Source organism: Idiotropiscis lumnitzeri, chromosome 8, assembly GCF_059441095.1.
Source record: "Idiotropiscis lumnitzeri isolate Australia: NSW breed Sydney's pygmy pipehorse chromosome 8, RoL_Ilum_1.0, whole genome shotgun sequence".
Classification (NCBI taxonomy): Eukaryota; Metazoa; Chordata; class Actinopteri; order Syngnathiformes; family Syngnathidae; genus Idiotropiscis; species Idiotropiscis lumnitzeri.
This window is the reverse complement of record NC_142398.1, coordinates 23569273-23588156: the sequence shown is the minus strand read 5'-3', so window position 1 is coordinate 23588156 and position 18884 is coordinate 23569273. Positions and strand designations below refer to the sequence as shown.

General features: G+C 52.5%; 2 protein-coding genes and 1 pseudogene across 4 annotated transcripts; 1 reads left to right on the top strand and 2 right to left on the bottom strand.

Annotated features, from left to right (window-relative positions):
• Positions 1-876: 876 nt before the first annotated feature.
• On the bottom strand, positions 877-9677 carry LOC148332923 (alanine--tRNA ligase, mitochondrial-like). 2 transcript variants are annotated; one of them, XM_088303588.1, is made up of 22 exons: positions 9293-9676; positions 7648-7836; positions 7252-7397; positions 6985-7176; positions 6143-6287; positions 5924-6063; positions 5737-5845; positions 5495-5533; positions 5313-5427; positions 4406-4533; positions 4198-4333; positions 3961-4130; positions 3767-3880; positions 2745-2885; positions 2530-2667; positions 2357-2460; positions 2164-2272; positions 1863-1988; positions 1683-1793; positions 1536-1619; positions 1352-1465; positions 877-1276 (listed from the first exon to the last, which is right to left on the bottom strand). In XM_088303588.1, the coding sequence occupies exons 1-22, from the start codon at positions 9509-9511 to the stop codon at positions 1106-1108; spliced, it is 2940 nt and encodes a 979-aa protein (XP_088159714.1). In that variant the 5' UTR covers positions 9512-9676; the 3' UTR covers positions 877-1105. The 2 variants fall into 2 exon arrangements, with proteins under 2 accessions (XP_088159714.1, XP_088159713.1); XM_088303587.1 differs by having other exon boundaries at positions 4198-4533; positions 9293-9677.
• A 1192-nt stretch (positions 9678-10869) lies between these two features.
• LOC148332922 (UDP-N-acetylglucosamine transferase subunit ALG13-like) lies at positions 10870-16140 on the bottom strand (annotated as a pseudogene). Its single transcript, XR_015844764.1, has 23 exons — positions 15903-16140; positions 15690-15773; positions 15531-15581; positions 15370-15416; positions 15184-15256; positions 15020-15101; positions 14800-14965; positions 14688-14742; positions 14465-14582; positions 14321-14385; positions 14115-14215; positions 13921-14006; positions 13549-13852; positions 13361-13465; positions 13014-13167; positions 12764-12929; positions 12587-12654; positions 12437-12505; positions 12239-12374; positions 12059-12178; positions 11729-11980; positions 11510-11617; positions 10870-11434 (listed from the first exon to the last, which is right to left on the bottom strand). The product of XR_015844764.1 is annotated as a UDP-N-acetylglucosamine transferase subunit ALG13-like (transcript).
• A 763-nt stretch (positions 16141-16903) lies between these two features.
• On the top strand, positions 16904-18860 carry LOC148332921 (gem-associated protein 6-like). The gene is made up of 2 exons (XM_088303228.1): positions 16904-17322; positions 18371-18860. The coding sequence occupies exons 1-2, from the start codon at positions 17189-17191 to the stop codon at positions 18813-18815; spliced, it is 579 nt and encodes a 192-aa protein (XP_088159354.1). The 5' UTR covers positions 16904-17188; the 3' UTR covers positions 18816-18860.
• Positions 18861-18884: the final 24 nt, after the last annotated feature.

Genomic DNA, 18884 nt, shown 5'->3' with positions numbered 1-18884 from the left:
TTACAACAGTGCCGCCCGGTGGTGGACAGCGAAACTGCACAGCGGAGTTTCAGGTTGGGCTCGCTCGTTTGTTCCAATTAAACTACAAACGTGTTCGTTTGCCTTCAGAAAATAGAAACAATAATGCAAGAATACATACAGTCATTACTAAATATCTATTGTTTGGATTTTACTCCTTATGCTCCTTTGTGTTTTTTACCTTTATACTTATGAATCCCCTCTGTTTATGTAACATATCGATTTTACTTTATATATTGTTACCGAATTTGTATTATCCTCTGTGAGTGTTTGTAACTTTCAATGCTCAAAAAACTTAAATAAAATATATATTTAAAAAAAAAAAAAACTTCCTGTACTAAAAAGACCGAGATTCCTTGCAGTTGAGCATGCGTAGATGTTCCGTGCAATTCCGATCAGCTTCTCCACGCACACGTATGGTTCGAAAATGAATTACCCAGGCATGATAATCGGAATTTTAAAAACCCGAAGAACGGCATATTTGGGTTATTGCGCACGTTGACATGGCTTTTAAAAACCCAAATACTGCCAATATTCAAAATTTTAAGCGGTTTATTGACTGTATGTAAACGTAGTCACAGATTTTCACGATTAAATGATAATTTTGGGGGCACGATGGCCTCACAGTGAGAGACAGCATCGGGCGTGGATTTGATCCAGGCTTCCGGCCATCCTGTGTGGAGTTTGCATGTTCTCCCCGTGCCTGCGTGGCTTTCCTCCCACATTCCAAAAACATGCATGGCAGGCCGATTGAACACTCGAAATTGCCCCGACTGCTTCAGTTAATTGGCGACCATTTGGACCGTCGACGACGTCGCGATTAGTCGACTAATCTTGGCAGCGCTATCAAGATACTGATCATTTTCACCACCATGATTATTATTTACAAAAATATTTGCATGATTTGCGTCCCTTTCTTCAAAAATGGGACAACTGACATCTTGAAATACACAAAGGAAGTTACTGTCCAATAGGATTGACCTGTGGGCGGGGCTTCCACTCATCATCATCATCGCCACAATCAATGTTTACAGCTTGGGCCCCGCCCCCCACCAGCTGGTTGTGCAAGAAGCTGTTGCAGACTCCGTCACGTTAACGTCGGCAGACAATTGCGAGCAAACGTCTCAGCCCACGCCAGCGCTTCGGCGATGTCGTCGCTACTCCCTGTTCCACGCGCCACCGCCGCCGAGCCACCGCCGTCGCCACCCATTCTCCGACACACGGCCGTCGCCCAATCGGAAGCCGAGAGCGCCGAGTCCTGAAGGGGAACGCCAAGACACTGGCCAATCAGACGCTTCTGAACAGCGCCCCCGCAGGTGATTGATGGTGTTACCTTGGGAACCTGACAGGCACACAGGACTTTCCCAGAATGCTTTTGGCGGGCCAGCAGCATGACGTGAGCGGAAGGACGTGCCAAGCTCACCAGGTTGACCGTCTTCATCAGGACCTGAAAGCATCAAAAGGCTCGAGCCAAACACGTCAAGCGGGACGAGCTTCACCAGCATACGTCGACCTACCGCCAAGGACGGCGCCCCCACGGCGCTGAGCAGCAGAACGTCCCGTTTGCTGTCGGCCAGCACCGCCCCAGCTGCATCCGCCGCCTGTTGAGCACGCCAGTTAGCTTTGCCGACGGGAAGTGGAGCTGCCATTTGGAAAGGCTTTACCTGCGCGCTCTCGAGCTTCCTGACCAAAGTGTTGCTCCGCCTCTGCATGGCCTTGAGGCGTGACTGCAGTACCCCTCGCAGCCACTGGGGGATGGGCGTGTTGTCCGCCGCCTGGAAGACGCGACAGGCGATAAACGAGCAGAGCCCAAGGAGCGGCGACCAAAGCGCGGGGCCACTTACGTCGGAGACCACGCCCACTTCCTTGGCGAGACTCTGGGCCGAGTCCAGGCGGGATGCGGCGGGACCCGCCATCCTGGCGGCGAGGGAGTCCACGACCTCCAACAGCGATTGGCCCGCCTCTCGAGCCTCCAAATAGAATTGCGCCACACGTTAGCGGTGGCTGGGCTAAGCTAACCGAATCTTAACTTGCGACCGCGTGTGCACTTGAGTGAGTGCACGTGTCGCACAATTTGTCGGCATGCTAAGCTAGGCCAAGATTGGCGACGAGGGAGCGGGGAACCTCGTCCGCGCTGGTACTGACCCGAATGGCCTCAGTTCCCGTGACGGCGACAATGCGACTGATGCCTTTGACCAGCTGCCGCTCGGACACGATCGCGAGGCTGCCGATGGAGGCCGTCCGCGCCAGGTGACTGACACACACGCACACGCATCCGTGATGGGGGCGGAGTCAAAGTGAGCGCTCGGGCCTTCTCCCAATAAAAGTGTGCTCTCACGTTCCGCAGCAGAGTTCCACCGACGTTCGCCCGACAGCAGTTTGGTCCAAAAGTTCCGAGACCGGAACCGACAGCGAGACGACTCGAACGGGATCGGGATACACCTGAAGACGGCGAGTCAATGTGGACGGGACGTGGCAGACGGCGGCTTGCGGCGCGGCGGCGGCAATCACCTCATCCACCGTGCGGACATCCTGGATAGCCATGGCCGCCGTCAGGGGGACGTCCTGGACGTGCACCGTCTGGTTGGCCGCCACCGCCGCGTCAACGCACGCCTCCACCCGCTGAAGCTGATCGGCGCTCAGCGAACCCTGCGCGGGAAGCGGCGCGTCAGCGGCGCTAGCGCTAGCGCCGCCGACGCGCCACTTGCAGCGGCTCGTTGGCCGACCTTGACGCTGAAGTCGAAGCGAAGGCGCCGAGCGGACACGTGCGATCCTCTCTGGTGGACGGACGGACCCAGAAGGTCGCGCAGGGCGAAGTTGAGCAGGTGCGTGGCCGTGTGGTTGCTCATGCACGCCACGCGGTGAGCCTGCGAACGGCACAAAACGCGTTTTGCAACATTTCGATTGCCCGTTTTTGCCATCTTGAAGTCGTCATTTGGACGTTTGCTGTCTAGCGTCTCAAAACCACACGGACACTTGGCATATATCAGCGGCGGTTTTTGGAGACAGGACAGGCCGTGACGACGTGGCTCACGTGTTGCTAAATGTCGCTAATGAGGAGGAGGAAGCTGCCCGTCGAGACAAAGAGCTCCGTCGCACATTTTGTATCCAGTTGAGGAGCTGATGGATCAAAACATTTTTTTTTACTAGTGTTCAAGATTAAAAAAAAAAAAAAAAAGGTAGTAAGTACCCTTTAGTAAAAACTCAACTAGATTATTTTGAAAACAAAAAGACTCCACTTTGAAGCGCTTGCATGCGTCCAAATTCTTGTTTGCAGAGACGCCAACTTCAAGTCAAAGTTTTAAACTCGGGCGGACTCGTCACGTCCCTTTTTTTTTTTTTTTAATGAAGCAAAAGAGGGAACGCATTTTTTAGCTGACGTTAAACGTCAAGCGCAGGTGAGCGAGGAGCGACGTCATCTTTTTTGGACTTTCTGAAGAGGACGACAACTCCCGGACGAGCGTTCGACCGTGAATATCCAAAGAAATCAATTTTGCCCGTTTGTTATGGAAACATTTTGTTTACTTTTCATTTATTTCAATCATTTCATTTGATTTCTTCAACAAAAATATGTTTTCCATTTTGTTACTTTTCATGAACTCAAAGCACCCGTGCGCGTGATTTTTTGGGTTTGGGCTTTGTGCGCGTTGCGCTGCCGTGCATTTGATTTGGCGTTCGCGTGCGCCGCGTGTGCCTGCACGCTTACGTGTGTTTTTGCGTTGTGTAACCGTGAAGTCCACGCAATCACCTGGTCCAGATGGAGGTGCACGTGGTCTCCGGTCTTGAGGGTGTCGGTGGCGGTCACCTGGTGGATCACGTAGCCCCCCGCCGTCGACACGTGCTCCACGGAGAACGGCACTTCCTGACAGACAGGACGTGAAGGCGGCGAGGGAGGAGCGCGACCACCACGTCGTCATGGCAACGCACTCCCCGTCCACTGACCTGCAGGTCGTCCCGTACAAAGTAGCCGCGGTCGGCATCCTGCCCGCCCTGCTCCGCGTAGAAGGAGGTCCGGTCCAGGATGACGGCGCAGCGTCGACCCGCTTCCACTTGAGACACCAATGCCGTGCCGTCAAACAGAGCGAGCACGCGCGCTCGGCACGCAGGGAACACTGTGAGCAAAATGCACGCCATGTCGCCGCCGGTCGCGAGGATTTGGATCATGACGCACGCACGCACCGTAGCGCTCCCGCTGGACAGTGTACTCGTACTTGGCGCTGTCGTCCGTGTGGGCCACACCCTCCCCCCGCAGCTGGGCCAGGGCGACCACGTCCATCGTCACCCGAGCGTCGGCGCCGGCCCGCTCCGACGACACCTGACACCATCCGTGACATTGCATTTTTACCAACGTCAACGCCTCAAAGCGGCGCGCGCGGGCGGGCGCCACCTTGCGCTGCTCTCCGACGAGCCGCTCCACTTCCTGACGGTCGAGCGACACGCCCTTCTCGTCCAGCATCAGCTCGACCAGGTCCAGCGGGAAGCCCAAGTCCCGGTGCAGCGAGCACGCCACCGATGCTAAGGCGCCGCAAAGCACACGTGAGCTCCGCCTTGAGTCAAGGCGCAACATTTTCGCTAGGCCGGGGCCTCCTCACGCAACTTGACTTGCTTTCGGATCTCAAGCGAAGGGAAGAACCTTTTTTGAATCCTCGCCGAAAAAATTCAATCAATACACGCACGCGCACACTTGAACGGGACTGCTTGTGCCGTACCCGCCTTGACCACAAGGAGGCAGTATAAGACGGAATCATCGCGGCTACATTAGCAGGCATGACGAATCCCACGGGCAGGACACACCTTGCGGCAAAACGATTGGCCGCTGCAGGCAGCTCAAGCGGCATTTAAACACGTCCGCTTGTTGCTACGTCACAAACCGAGTCGTTCGACGCCACGGATGAAGGATATATGAATGTGAGCTCGGTTTTATGGTCAGGACACATGTTGTTGCACCGTTGGTGCTCAAGCCGTCTGTTGCCGCGCCGCAACATGATTAGCGTTAGCATGAATCAAAGGTTCGGCTGCGATTGCTTCCATTAAACGACATGGAATGTAATTCTCTGTGATGTTGATGATCACTTTGTCTGTGGTGTACGCTAGCTTTAAGCCAACCAACTGTTGTTAGACAAAATGATGCTGTTTTGGTGAGCATTTTGGAGACAAAATGCTCAACGTTCAGTTGTCTTTTTGTGTCGACACGTCTTAAAAAAAAAAACAAGTCTGCCGTGGCCGTAACGTTGCTACTATTTTGCGTTGTCGTGCCACGTAAGCATGAAGCAAGCAAACGTGAGCGAACTCACCAGGAAAGAGCGGTCGTTGCGGGTCCACGCTTTGGAGTGTGCGTCGGATGAGCTTGCTGCCCTGCCGCAGATTGGCGAGGAAGTGATCCTCGTTCTCATTGATGACCTCCATCACCTGTCAGACGCTTGCCGTCAGCCACTTCCTGTTGGATCACGTCCCCCCGCCAGCTGGGTGGACTTACCCTGTCTGCCTCGCGGCGCACCTCCGGATACACGTCGCCCTGCATGCGACCACAACAGCTGTTAAGAGTGTGTGTGTGTTACGACCAGAACCGTTCTAAACAGAGCTGGGCACTTGAGCCTTTTTTGAAGGTCAGTTCCCCCACCCTTTCGCCCTCCAGCCTCCAACCTTATTCATAACCCGTGTTCGTCTCCTTTGTCTTCTCCTCGAACGTGCCCAATGCAAGTAAGTACGCGAACATACCAGGCTGCGTGCCACATACGGCACCAGGCTTGCCAGCGTTCCCTGGGGAGCCCGCAGGACCTCGGTGCAGAAGCGGACCGCCCTCCTCAGGAGCCGCCTCAACACCAGCCTGAGAGGAGGCAGAAAGGCAGACGTGACACCGCGTCGGGTGCGGCCCCGCCCACCCCGCGCTCTGCCCGCAACTCACTCGGCCCCCGACATGCCAGGATGGACGCCGTCGGCGATGCAGACCGCCAGGGTGCGGGTGTGGTCGGCCACCACCCGGTACGCCGTGTCCACCTGCGCCTCAGGACCCGTACGGCCGCCGTACGGGGGCACGCCGCTTCGCTGAGGAGAAAGACGCACGAGTACGTGCGCGGTCAGCCGCTGCCGTGGTCACGCGTGTTGCCGCGCTGGTGCCGAGTACCTGATGGATGGCGTCCATCAGCGGGCTGAAGAGGTCGGTGTCGTAGTTGGAGTTTTTCCCCTGTAGGATGCTGAGCAGCCTCTCCAGACCCAATCCCGTGTCCACGCTGTGGCACGGCAAGGCGCGCAGCTCGCCGTCACGCTCCCTGACGGATGCGCGGCAAAAACACCAGCGCTGACCTCATCTCGCAAAACTCGACACGTTCATGAAATAAACAAAGAAAATCACGACATCGAACTTTGACGACATTTTATCCATCCATCCATCTCCTCACAGGGATCGCGGGGGTGGTGCTGGAGCCTATCCCAGCTGTCTTCGGGCAGTAGGCGGGGCTAACACCCTGAAGTGGTGGCCAGCCAATCGCAGGGCACACAGAGACCAACAACCATCCGCGCTCACACTCACACAAGTCAGAGTGTTTGATCGACCTGCCGTGCATGTTTTGGGAATGTGGGAGGAAACCGGAGCAGGCACGGCAGGAAACTCCACACAGGAAGGCCGGAGCCGGGATCGAGCCCACGACCTCTGCTGTGTCTTACTGTGAGGCCATCGTGCCGCGACTACTTTGTATGTGGATGGAAAATGACCTTTGATTTCATTTTTGTCAAGAAATTTCATTCATGAGCTGTGGGGTGAATTTATCACTGTCAGATATTCGCAAGAAAAAATTAAAGTCAACCTCGATGGGGTCATGGCGGTGGTGAGAACCTGAGCAATCGACAGAATAACGGATCCGGAAAAGATTTGTTGGTGACGGCTGAAGTTTGGGCTTCCAACTGTGGTCGCACAACGTTCCTGCAGAGCGTAGCGATATCGTAGCATGAGGAGTGCGCGTCGCGTACCTGCTGTACTGCATGAAGACCAGGTTCCAGATCTCGAGCACGTCCGGACAGCCGGCGTTGACCATGGGGGCGGCGTCGCGGCCTCCCACGCGGTCGTAGTGGATCTCGGTGCACGGGCCGCACGGGCCCGTGTCGCCCATCTCCCAGAAGTTCTCCTTCGGCCCGAACGCAAGAAGGCGAGCCTGAGGAACCCTGAGGAGGCGGGTCAAGGTCGTCAGCCGACACCGCCGACCGCGAGAACCCCCCCCGCCCCTGTGATCGACATACCCGATGTCCAACCAGATGCGCCGAGTTTCCTCGTCGGCTCGCAGACCCGAAGCGGCGTCGCCGGCAAAGTAAGACACGTACAGCCTGTCGGATTCCATCCCATAATACTCCGTCAGCAGCGTCCACGCCATGATGCAGGCCTCTCTCTGCAGTGGAATATACAGGAAAAAAAAATTAAAATCACTGACGATCGATCAATTTCAGTGCATAAAACTCAAAAGATGTCATATTTAACAATAGGTGGAATTTGACAACTTGGCCTGGCCAGCGCAATGCCCGCTGCACGTCGATACGATGTGACCAATTTGGCGCGCGCATAAAAAGTCGGCAGCTCGACCCACGGCACATTCCAACAGCACCACAACGCGGCCGCCTGACTAGCGAGTGGCTTTTTACCTTGAAGTAGTCGCCGAACGACCAGTTGCCCATCATCTCGAAGAAGGTGTGGTGGTACACGTCCTTGCCCACGTCGTCCAGGTCGTTGTGTTTGCCGCCCGCCCGCACGCACTTTTGGCTGTTGACCACGCGGCGGTACGACGCCATGGCGCTGCGAGGGTCCGCCGTTCCCAACAAGATGGGCTTAAACTGAAAGAAAGAAACCCCAGTGCATGAAAACGAGGGTGTGTCTTTTTGCGAGCCTTTTTTGAAGAAGAAAGCAAGTGTGGCTCATGTCTTGTAATGTTCGCTGCTTTGCGAAAGCGGGATCGTGTCTTTGTAACCTTGACACATGGACTGATTTAAAAAGTGTGAAAATTGTTGCCGCTCAACGTGGTGTATTTTGACGCGTCGTTGCTTTGCCAGCATGAATTGCAATGAGTGTGCGTGTGTGAAAGTGAGCCACACATCATTTCCTCGACTTCATCGATTGCAAATGCAAGCATGAGTACCACAGAAAACAATTTGCTGCGGAAATGGGATAGCTCGCACGTACATGTTGCAATGTCTAGAAAGGTTACCGGTCACGGATCTCAAAGGTCATATAGACACCCCCCCGCCCCCCCCCCAAAAAAAACACACACACTAAAAAGTACCTTTGCAACATTGCACGAGTTTCTTAATTATCAGACCGAGGAAGACAACAAGACCAAACAATAAAAGGTCCCACCCCGGAAATTTCTTCCTTTTACTCAACCTTTCCCCCAAAAGCAAAAGAAATTCATTCGAAATTTTTCAATAAGGTGAATTTTTAAGAAATCGCTTTCATTTGGACCACAACAACTGTTTATTCTGTGATCAAGACATTGAAACAACACGACGCCTATTTTATGACTGCAAATTTGTTAATAATTTCTGGCCAGATCAGTACGACTGTTTGTTCCCTAAACTGCCCAATCGTTCTGTCAAAAGAAACTGTGTCTGTCAAACAATGACCCCGTGACCTCGTAAATAACACACTTATCATTATCGGAAAATATTTTACACATAAAAATGGATACATCAAATCCAAACCTAAATGTTATGTTTTTCATAAAGAACTGTCATTAATTTTCATTCTTGAAATAGACGAAGAAAAATGCTGTGAAACTATTTCGATTAGGCAAGTTGAACCTTGCTGAAAGGTTCTAGGGATTCTTTCTTCCTTCATTTCTTTATTATTTTTATGGTTATTGTTATTCATTTATTGTATTTATCTTATGTATTGTTTTGTGATACTTTCTTGAGGATTGTCTGTTATATTTATGTTTTGCGTTAACAATGTACTATGCCAATATGTTTTGTACATTGAAAGTTCTATAAAAAAAAAGTCTGAATTTTGCTCAATAATTGCTCGCTTCCAAGATCGGTTTCATGATGCTGGTTTCGCGGAAAGCAATTCATGCTTGACTTTAGACGAAACTCGCACAGCATTCAGTAAAGTCACAACACGGAATGGCCAAAATAGCGTTTTCGTGAAGAAAACGAAAAGTCTTGAGACACTTAGTTAGCTGGCTAGCAAGCTAGCACTTAGCAGCAGATTTAGGCTCTTATTTTGAAAGGCCACCAGATCGCCGGCGGATCTTTCCGGTAGCGTTTGCTTTTGCATTTGCGCCCGCGGCCCGACCTGGTTCATTCCGGCGTTGACAAAGAGCAGACTGGGATCCCCCCTGGGCCGGACCGGGGACGACGGGACCAGCACGTGTCCGTGCTCTCGCTCGAAGTAGTCCACGAAAGTCTTTCGAACGTGCGCGGCGCTCACTTCCGGGGGACACGAGCTCGCGCGGCGAGCCCAGTCAACCGGCCCGCGGGCGGAGCGCTGGCTCCGGCGAAACAGCGTGAGCATCGCCGGCCGAGGCAGGAGAAGAACCGCGAGGTCACAATGTCATCGGGAGGAGGACAAACTCGCAAGCTCTCCGCCAAAGTGACAGCACCCCGCTGCCCTTTCTCGTTGGTACTCAACGGAGCGAGGAAAAAGACACCATATCGCCGCACCGCCACCTAGCGGCCGGACGCGTACAATTCCCAGTGCTCATCTCGAGAATTAAATCCAATAAGTGAAGTAATTCCAGCTCCCTTTAAAGCAACAATTTAACCATTGGTGGCAAATTGTAATGTTTCACAAATGAGGCCACTCCGTGTGGAAGGATTCAACTTTGGTAGAGTGTTTCAACTACGATCGTTACGTACTAAAAGACAAATACGTTCTACGCAAAAACCAAAAAATAATAACCCCATCAGGAAACAGTAAATGTAGTTGATCAAATTCCCCATCAAGCTTAAAAATATTGAATGACTTCTTCCATATGAGATTGAATTGTGTGGATTTTGTGAGAATGAAACGGTGGAAGATATTTTCCTTGAATGCAAGCTGCTTTCAGAATTCTGGGTGTCTTTCCACGGCTGCTTACGAAGCAAACAAATGACGTTGCACCAGTTCAAGTTGGAGTGCAGTTAAAGGAGAACAACCTCAACTATTTCATTTCACTTGCAAAACATTTTCTTCATAGATGCAAATACGTCAAGGCGAACGAAGCCCCTCATCAACAGTTGCAAGAATGAACTCAAGTTGGACAAATATTTTTGCTTGTGCTGGTTTGACTGTCATTGCAGTTTTAATTATGACTTTAGTGCAGACAAACAAATCCAATCCCCATAAATAAAGTGAATGGCAAACACTTTCAGACAAACTTACCGTCCTTCACAATCTGCACCGTAAATGATGACGTAACCTCAAAGATTAAGCGCATAGACTTTTTTTTCCCATTAGAATGCATAATCAAACTAATTAAATCTAGATTATATTTCGTTTGGCTTTGTCATGGGAAATGATCTTGTTCATAGCGACACAACTTTTATATTCTCTGTGCGTCTCTTTTCCACTCTTACTTTTTGAGGATGTATTATTTTGTGTCAATAATTCCAACAAAGTTGACAAGAAAAAATGTGGTTGATTTAAATCGTGGAAATGGACCAAAGTGAGCGAAGCGTTGTCCAAGGAAATGGCCTTGATTCGAAATGTCATGCTGGTTTTGCTACCATTCTTTCATTGACTTCTTTTTTGGGCAAGGGTTACTTTAACATGAATAGAAAACCTTTTTTTTTTTTTTATACAACTGAAGCTTATGGAACTGGTGTGAATATATTCAATAGCGAAAAAGTGATACTAGTAATTGAGCATCCAATAGCGAGATGAAGGCGAGATTTCTGCTTGTGACAAACTTTATTTTCCCTGCAATCAAGCGAACAAAAAAAAAAAAAACAACACCGTGTTGTAGTAACAAAAACATCCCTTCAACAACAGATGGACTGGCCCCGCCCCTTTTTCTCTCTCTTGCTCTGATTGGCTACCACAAACTCAAAAGATGCCATAGTTTTGCCGGTTACCACGAAAACCGATTCAAACGAGCCAAACAACTCAACTTTTTGGGCGAGCTAGTACATGTGCATCAAGCACTAGGTGGGATAAAGTGTGTGAGCGGAGCCGTGATGTAGCTCACCATGTGGGCGGAGTTGGGGGTGGGGCAGTAGACCCGAGAGGTGTGCCCTCCCCAGTGCGCAGAGGGGGGCATGCAGGTGTGGTGGGTGTGGTAAGGGTGGTGGGCGGAGTGAGCCAATGGAGGGGGTGGAGCAGATGACAGGTAGGTAGTTGGGGGTGGAGCTTCATAAGGGAGGTGCAGCACAGACGGGAGGGCCATCTGGTCCGGGTACAATGCGGGGCCTGAAAGGGGTGCATTGAGGGAGGAGCCTTCCAGTGAATGGGCGGGGCCTACAAGACAAAATTAGCACATTAAGGATCCCGTTCAACTTTGCATCATCCCGACGCCAAAAGCGAACGACCGACCGCCGCCATGTGCGTCCGTCGGAGCTTCGACAGTCCTGCTGGATTCTGGGTAGGAAGGCGGGGGCTGGTGAGGTCCGCGCCCCGCGTCGGCAGAGGACTGGAGTGAAGCTGTGGACGGACAAAAGCCCAGCGGGTCAGACGTTTGCAATCACGTCACGTTTTCGGTCACAAAAGGGGCGGCTCTGATATCAGAAGCCTTCCCGAGACAAATGAGCTCACGGTGTGGGGGGGCTTCGTGGCCGAGGTAAGGGGGGTAGTGCTGGTAGGGGTAGGCGCCGTCGGGGGTGTACGCGTGGGGGTACGGCGCCGCTGCCTGCTGCTGCTGCCAGCAGCTCTGATGGTACCACTGAGGAGACAGATCACCATGTCAGCGCGCTGACACGCGACACCAAAACGACGCGACACGAAAACGACACGAAAACGACACGACCTGCACTCCAAGATTGAAGTAATACTGAAGAACCCGACAGTCTGCAACGAGCATCACAACGGCAATCATTAGAAAAGCAAATAATCACGCAAACGGACAAGCGTCCTGGATGCGCCCACCTCTGGGTAGGTCGTTGCCGTTGGGGTCATAGGAATAAGGAGGCGGAGCTACCATCGAGCACAGCCCCTCCCCCAACTCATTCACCATCCAGGGGGTGGCGTCTGGGATCGCCATGGCAACTACAAGCAAAGCAACATGAGCACATACGCAGCTTTGAGCGCGCGTGCGCCCGTACGCACCTGGCCGAGGTTGAGCGTGCGCCGCCACTGCCGCTGCCGCCGTGTGAGCGGATGCGGCCGCACGAGATGAGGATGAGGGTGAAGAAGAAGAGGAGGACGTCGGCGAGGAAGAAATCACCGCTATCGGCTTCACCGCCTAACTTGACAACCATATTGTTTGCATCGTTGCAACTTTGTTCTGCGTGTGTGCATGCGCACCTGCTGTGCGTAGCCGTAGCCCACGTCAGCTCTTGGAGGTGACTCGGCCACGCCTTCTTCCTCCTGGTCCTGTCACATGATGATGATGATGATGATGATGTCATCACTTTTAATGGCGTGACTGCAGCAGCGGCGCGGCGCGCACGTTACCTGTGCGGCGGGGGTCTCGATGGCAGCACCGTTGCTGGCGTAGAGGGTTGGCGACTGGTAGCTGGCATCTGAAACATCAACTTCAGGGTTAGCGCGGCGAAGGGGACGACCACGTCATGTGACTTACGCCGAATGCCCAACATGCAATCTGACGGACAACACAAACACACAGCTCACCCTGCTCGTGATCAGGGTTGGCATCGTCCTGCTCTTCCTCTGACGAACACACGAGGGCGCCACCCGCCGACGGGAGTGGCCCCCCTGAGCCTCTCTGGATCCGAAAGGAGGAGCCAGGTGGAGGGGGCGGGGCTGCCACATTTACCGGTTGTGGTACGGAAGAACCCTACCATGTCAAAAAGACGCACAAGAAGACATGTCAAGCACACGCACAAAGACGAGACAAACGAAAAGAGGTTTGCACACGTGCCGTGGCGAGCGTGGTGAAAACGTCATGGTTGGGGTCGTCCATGTGGTAGAACGCCACAGCGGCGTCCATCTCCGCCGACGGGTCGGCCGCGTCGTCCTCGTTGAAGTAGGGACAACCTTTGGCGAGCGCCGCCGTCAGATGACGCCGACTGCGACTGAACACAAAATGGAGGACGGCGCCGAGCATCAAAGTTGTATGTTTCATCACTTTGCCGCACGCCGATTGTGGGGGGGGGGGGGTTTGGCAACTTTATGTCGCTACGCCAACAGCGGAGGCGAGTGTGCCTCGTGTGCGCCGGGCTTTTGACTCCGCCCACTCAGCATCCATGCGAAACGGCGTCTTCTTACCGAGACCTGAAGGCGTAGTTGTCGTAGTCGTAGTAACGCCTGCTGTGTGGATAATAGGTCAGCTGAGGACCAATCAGGTGGCGGTTCACCAAGCGGGAGGAGCTTCTGACCCAAATCCAAACACACACGTGCACACGTCGGTTAGTACGCTCGGGCGATGACGAGCATGCGAGCGGCGCTGCGGCCACCTGGCGGCGCCGTATCTGGATGCTCTGGCGGCGGCGAGGGCGTGGCCATGCTGCTGCTGCGGCGGATGGTGATGGTGGTGCGGGGGGGCGTAGGGGTCGAAAGGCACGGCTCCGGCGGACGGCGGCGGGGGGCGGGGGTGGCCCGTGGGCTGGAAGCGCGGCGGGAGCGGCGCGGGGGCCGGGCCGCCGTAGGAGGAGGGTGGGGCCGCCGCCAGCTCCGCCCCCTTGATGACAGCCCCGCCCCCTCGAGACTTCCTGAAGTAACGATGGCGCTGATGCCGTTGGTGACCTCGCGCGTCGCCGTCTAAAACAGCCGAAAGCGGAGGTGAGTCCATGGGAAGCGGGACGCAGACGTGGGCGGGGCAGACGTACCCAGGTCGCCTTTGCGGGGCGGAGCCGGCGCGTTCCACGCCAGAACAGGATTGACGGCTTTCACGTCCGTCACGGGAACCAAATGTCTGACGGCGGACAGAAGGTCGCCTCAGTCTCGTAACGGGCACACTTGCAGTGGTCTGTGTGTGCGTGCGCACGGATGTTTTTGTGCGTGTGCGTGCGTGCGTGACTACTTCTCTCCCAGCTCTTCAATGAAAACGGTGACAGCAGCCGAGTGTGTTCCCACTTCCTGGATGAAGGCGTTGAAATACTTCCCTTTGGGCTCCAGACGCACCTGAAACATGCACGCACACGCACGTGTACACGCACACGCGGCAAAAGATGCCAAACCAGAAGCATGACGCCACACCAACAAACGTGTGCGCACTCGCCAGCTCACCTGACATTTGTCCCCCAGGAAGTACTGTCGGCCAGCGAACACCATGTAGTCCGTCTTCTGCATCTCTGATGGCGAGGCGATGTGACATCATCATCATGATTATCATCAAGACGCCGCCGCAGGGTGGCCACGTTTGCACCCTACCTTTGCACGTGTCCTGCCAGACATCGAACTCGACGTTTCGGTAAACGTCGCCGTCCAGCGACTTCAGCACCTTGTAAGGCAGAGAGAGCCTGCTGGCGGACGGCGCTTCGGACGACGGCTGACCTCGCAGGAAGAGGTCAGCAAAGGTCAACAACAAACACATGTACTCACACAAACGCACGCACAAGAAGTGCACGGCCTCTGTGTCATCAATTGCTCTCACCTTGACGTCTTCAGACGACACTCGAAGCTTCTCCTCGCCGGACTCCGCTTCATCCCTGCACAACGGAACACGCTTGTGATGCACGCACGCACGCACGCACGCACGCACGCACCTCTGACTTCTGTCCTCAGGGACGTCGTAGCCAAAGTCGACATCACTACACGCGGACAGACTGTTCCGATAGCGACGACCTCCGACCCTGAACGCCTCCGTGGCCTGAGAGAGCTCCGGCTCGTCGCAACCGAACACCTTTGTGTAGAGCAGCTCGTACACGACAGCTGCACGCACGCACGTCAGGAGATTGCGTTGCCACAGTTGACCTTTGAACTCACCCTGGCAGAGGGCAGCGGAGGCAGGGTAGCTCCTGGGGTACACGATGTCATAGTGACCGTTGATGGAGCAGGACAAGGTTACCTGGGCAACACGCGTGCAGTTACCGCAGCAACATACGTGGCCAGTGACATCACTGAAAGTGGGGGGGCGGAGCCTGGCTCACCTTGTCCACGAAATCCTCCTCGGAGATGATGGTGGCGGCTTTCCCGGGATAACGGTAAATCAAGAAGCAGCGCCTAGACGCGCGCACACACACACACACACACACAAACACACATGCACGCACTTGAATGCGTCAAAGCAGTGCGTTCTGATTGGCCGAACTTGGCGTTTGATTGACAAGCATCACCTGTAAAGCTGAGATAGAGCTTTGATCTCCACCTGGCCCACCGTCTCCTGCAACACATGCGTTCATTTGTGTTGCTGGATGCTCGTTACCATACGTGGGCTTGTGTTTGCTACGTGTTTGTGTGCTAGTGCGCATGTCCATTTTTGTGCGCGTGTGCGCACCTTGGGGTCCTCCAGACGCTCCAAATACTTCTCAAATGAGCCTTCCACGAACTTGAAAACAAAACAGGTGACATCACCCAGCCATGAGATGACCTCACATACATGTGGCACACATGTAAGACGTCACACGTGTATGACGTCATTTCACGCAAAACTCACCGGCTCGAAGACATACGTGTTCGCCCGCATGAAGTCAGCACATGCCTGACGAATGGTGTGGTGGTAGTTTTGAGAGTAGTACAACTATACGCACACACCACAATAAAAAACAGAATTGAAGTCAACCTCTGTCAAGCCTTTAGCTTTAGCTTGCTTAGCTCCAGCCTTGGCTGGGAGCTTCGAGCCGAGCCAACCCAACCCGGGTCGTCTGACCTGCTCGGAGACGGCCCGGAAGAGACTGGACGCGTCCCTGGCGACCATCTTGCGGTAGAGGCCGAGGCTGGCCAAGTAGTCGTCCATGTTGACGAAATACTTTTTGAGGCCTTTTTGCATCCCGTCGTCGTCGTCGTCGTCGTCGTCGGCCGAGCGCGCCCGAATCAACTTGATCAGCACTAACGAGCAGCCGCAAAAACACCTGCGGGGATGCCCGCCCGCCCGACAAGTCGACGACGACGACGACGTCACCACAACTAACAAACAAAAATAGCTAAAAAAAAAAAATCGACCCGAAAGTCGTCAAATCTTTTTTTTAAACTGGGCTGAAAACTACTGTTTTTTGTGTGTATGGTATAGGGGCGGCTTTACAGACTATTTTAAGACACGTGGGTTTTAGTTTTTTGTTGTAATTGGGGCGTTTTTATTGTACACTTTGAGCTGTATTTTATGTGAGAAAAATTATATATGAATAAATTTCATTTGATAATAGTTTTATTTCCATTTCTATAAGGTATTCCATATACACAAAAGCGCCCCCCCAAGCATTCAGAAGCAATTTCAGATTTTCGTTAGTGAACTTTCATTAGTTTAAAAAAAAAAAAAAAACTTTGATTATTTTATTTATTGTAATAGTATTTTTTTTCTTTAACAGAGGATAGCAACAAATTACTCCACGTGTACTTAGCGTTTTGGGGTACTTGAATAGAAATTAAATGGAACATTCGAGTACAGTTCGCGTCTTCAAGCACCACTCTGTCTTCATCTGCTGGTCATCAGGAGAAATGCTGTTGTTGACATTTTCTGGGAATCTAAAACAAATATATGAGCCGTATCTCTATTTGTGTCTCTTACTATTTTCTATTTTTGTTTTAGAATTAAAAATTGAAAATCAAACGATGTTTAGATTTTTCATTTCACTGCATCGTATTTTTTTAGAGCGGAAATGAAAAATGAATGCCACCGGTGAAGCCGGAAGCATTCGAAGTACGAACAACAGCTGAAGACATAGCATATATGCATGATGATTATTTGGTTCGTGTAGTGTACATGTTTATGGCTATTTGGTCGAAGCGATGCTTAATTAGTTCAGTTTATATTTATGAACATTCACCATGTTTTGTTTAGTACGTCCCGTTTTCGAAAGCGGAACCGTAACTGGAGCGGAAAGTCGTTCCTGTAGAACCCGGAAGCGTCAGCGAGCGTACTCGCCACACTCACAACGCTAGCGGTGGTCTGTGTGCTTGTTTGTAGTTGTTTTTTTGTTTGTTTTTACGTTGCGGGAAATGCAGTGCGGTTGGCTCCACCTGGGTCCGCTGCAGTGGACGACGTATATTAACAAAGAGCTCCAAGTCACGGCGGGGAAGGAGGCAAAAGAATTGGCCGGATGGCTTCTCACTGTCGATCCCGTTTCTGCCAGGCATGTCAACACGCACGCGGACGCACGAGCACCTCCCCACGAACGGAGCAAATGTAACAGTCATGCTCGGTCCAAACATATTGGCAACATAATGTCAAATAATAGTGTCAGACTTCAAATAGGAATTGATTCGGAGCGTTTTTGATTCCATCATTTCCCCTTGACGAACATTAAGAAAGTTCGCAAACGTTCTCTGATCTTTTTGTTTCAAGTTGCCGCAACTTTCATCAAATCAAATTTAATTGGAAACGTTGCCACTCAAACATGCATAGAAACCGGACAAGAATTAGCAAATGAGGAACAATTAAGATCAGTTACGGGCCATCATTAAAATTGGCCTCGGAAGCGATTGAAAAGTTCAACCATCATGACTGCAAAGTTAAAAACAAAAGTCGATTCACATAACATTAAATTGAAAGGTGATCTTCCCTTTTGTCAACTTTGAATTTGGGAATTGTCAGAGCCTCGCAACACGTGTGCCTGGACAATGTTTGACTTTTCAAAGGGAGAAGAGAAGCGGAGAACTGTTTGGCTGCTGAGGAACGCAAAGTAACAGATTTGCTCAGATGACCTTGAATGATTATTTTCAAATAATTCATGACCATGTTTTCAAATGATTAGCAAGCGCATCAATAACAATCCATTTATTTCCAGTGTACATTTCCAAATCACTCATACAACATTGCCAGACAATCGGAATGTCCGATTACTGGTCAGCTAGTTTTAGAACTGGCCGCCAGGTCGCTGGCCCCTGAAACTAGAATGTCAAAAGTTTAGACAGCAGGGGGCAGCAAAGTATGATGCAGACATATCAGAAGAATGTTGTGCAACTGGCAGCGCTTCGCCACGACTAGATGCTCACCACCGCATGGAAATGACGTTTTCCACCACATTGTAGTGGATGTCGTGGGGGGGGGGGGGGGTGGCCATTACAATATGTTGTTAGCATTAAGCTAGCAAGGGCATTGTTTAAAAATACACCAAGTGCAATTGTCTCAGTCTTATGTTGAGCGTTCAGATAAGCCTTTGACCCTTGTGCCCTCCACAGCCTGGTCCTGGTCAGCTTCGGCGAGGCGGACGGCGTCGGCAGCGTGCGGGTGGTGATGGGTCACGCGGTGCGGCGGGTGGAGGTGCTACAGGAGGCCGATGACACCACGGACCGGCGTCTGCGTGAGCTCTTCCCTCCGCCGACGCCCGGCGGGCCGGACCCGCAGCGGCGCGCCGCCGTACGGCAATGGCTGGAGAGCAACCGCGTCCCCGTGGAGGAGTGCGGCGACTGGCTCACGGTGGCCGGCGCGCTCACCCTGGCGCCGCCCTACGGGCCGGACAACTGCAGCGGCGCCAACCCGATGGTGTTGGAGCGAGTGCGTAAGTTGCTGGAAGGCCAGCGAGAGCAGGAAGCGGCTCAGGGACGGAAAGCTGCCGCCGCTTCCTCGCCCGCACGCGCTTCCTGTCCTCTGTTCAATCAAAAGTTGCCCTCTGTGATTGACTGAAAAACTCACCTGTTTGCTGTAGATATTAAAAGTTTTTGCACCCCAGTCCAGGTCACGTGATTGAGTTTT

Excerpts from the sequence above, each read along its gene's own strand:
- LOC148332923 (XM_088303587.1), bottom strand. The coding sequence starts at position 9,511 with ATGCTCACGCTGTTTCGCCGGAGCCAGCGCTCCGCCCGCGGGCCGGTT. Across the intron at positions 7,837-9,292 it reads TCAACGCCGGAATGAACCAG|TTTAAGCCCATCTTGTTGGG; the intron begins GTCGGGCCGCGG and ends TCTTTCTTTCAG. Across the intron at positions 6,064-6,142 it reads TGATGGACGCCATCCATCAG|CGAAGCGGCGTGCCCCCGTA; the intron begins GTACTCGGCACC and ends CTTTCTCCTCAG.
- LOC148332921 (XM_088303228.1), top strand. The coding sequence starts at position 17,189 with ATGCAGTGCGGTTGGCTCCACCTGGGTCCGCTGCAGTGGACGACGTAT. Across the intron at positions 17,323-18,370 it reads GTCGATCCCGTTTCTGCCAG|CCTGGTCCTGGTCAGCTTCG; the intron begins GCATGTCAACAC and ends TGCCCTCCACAG.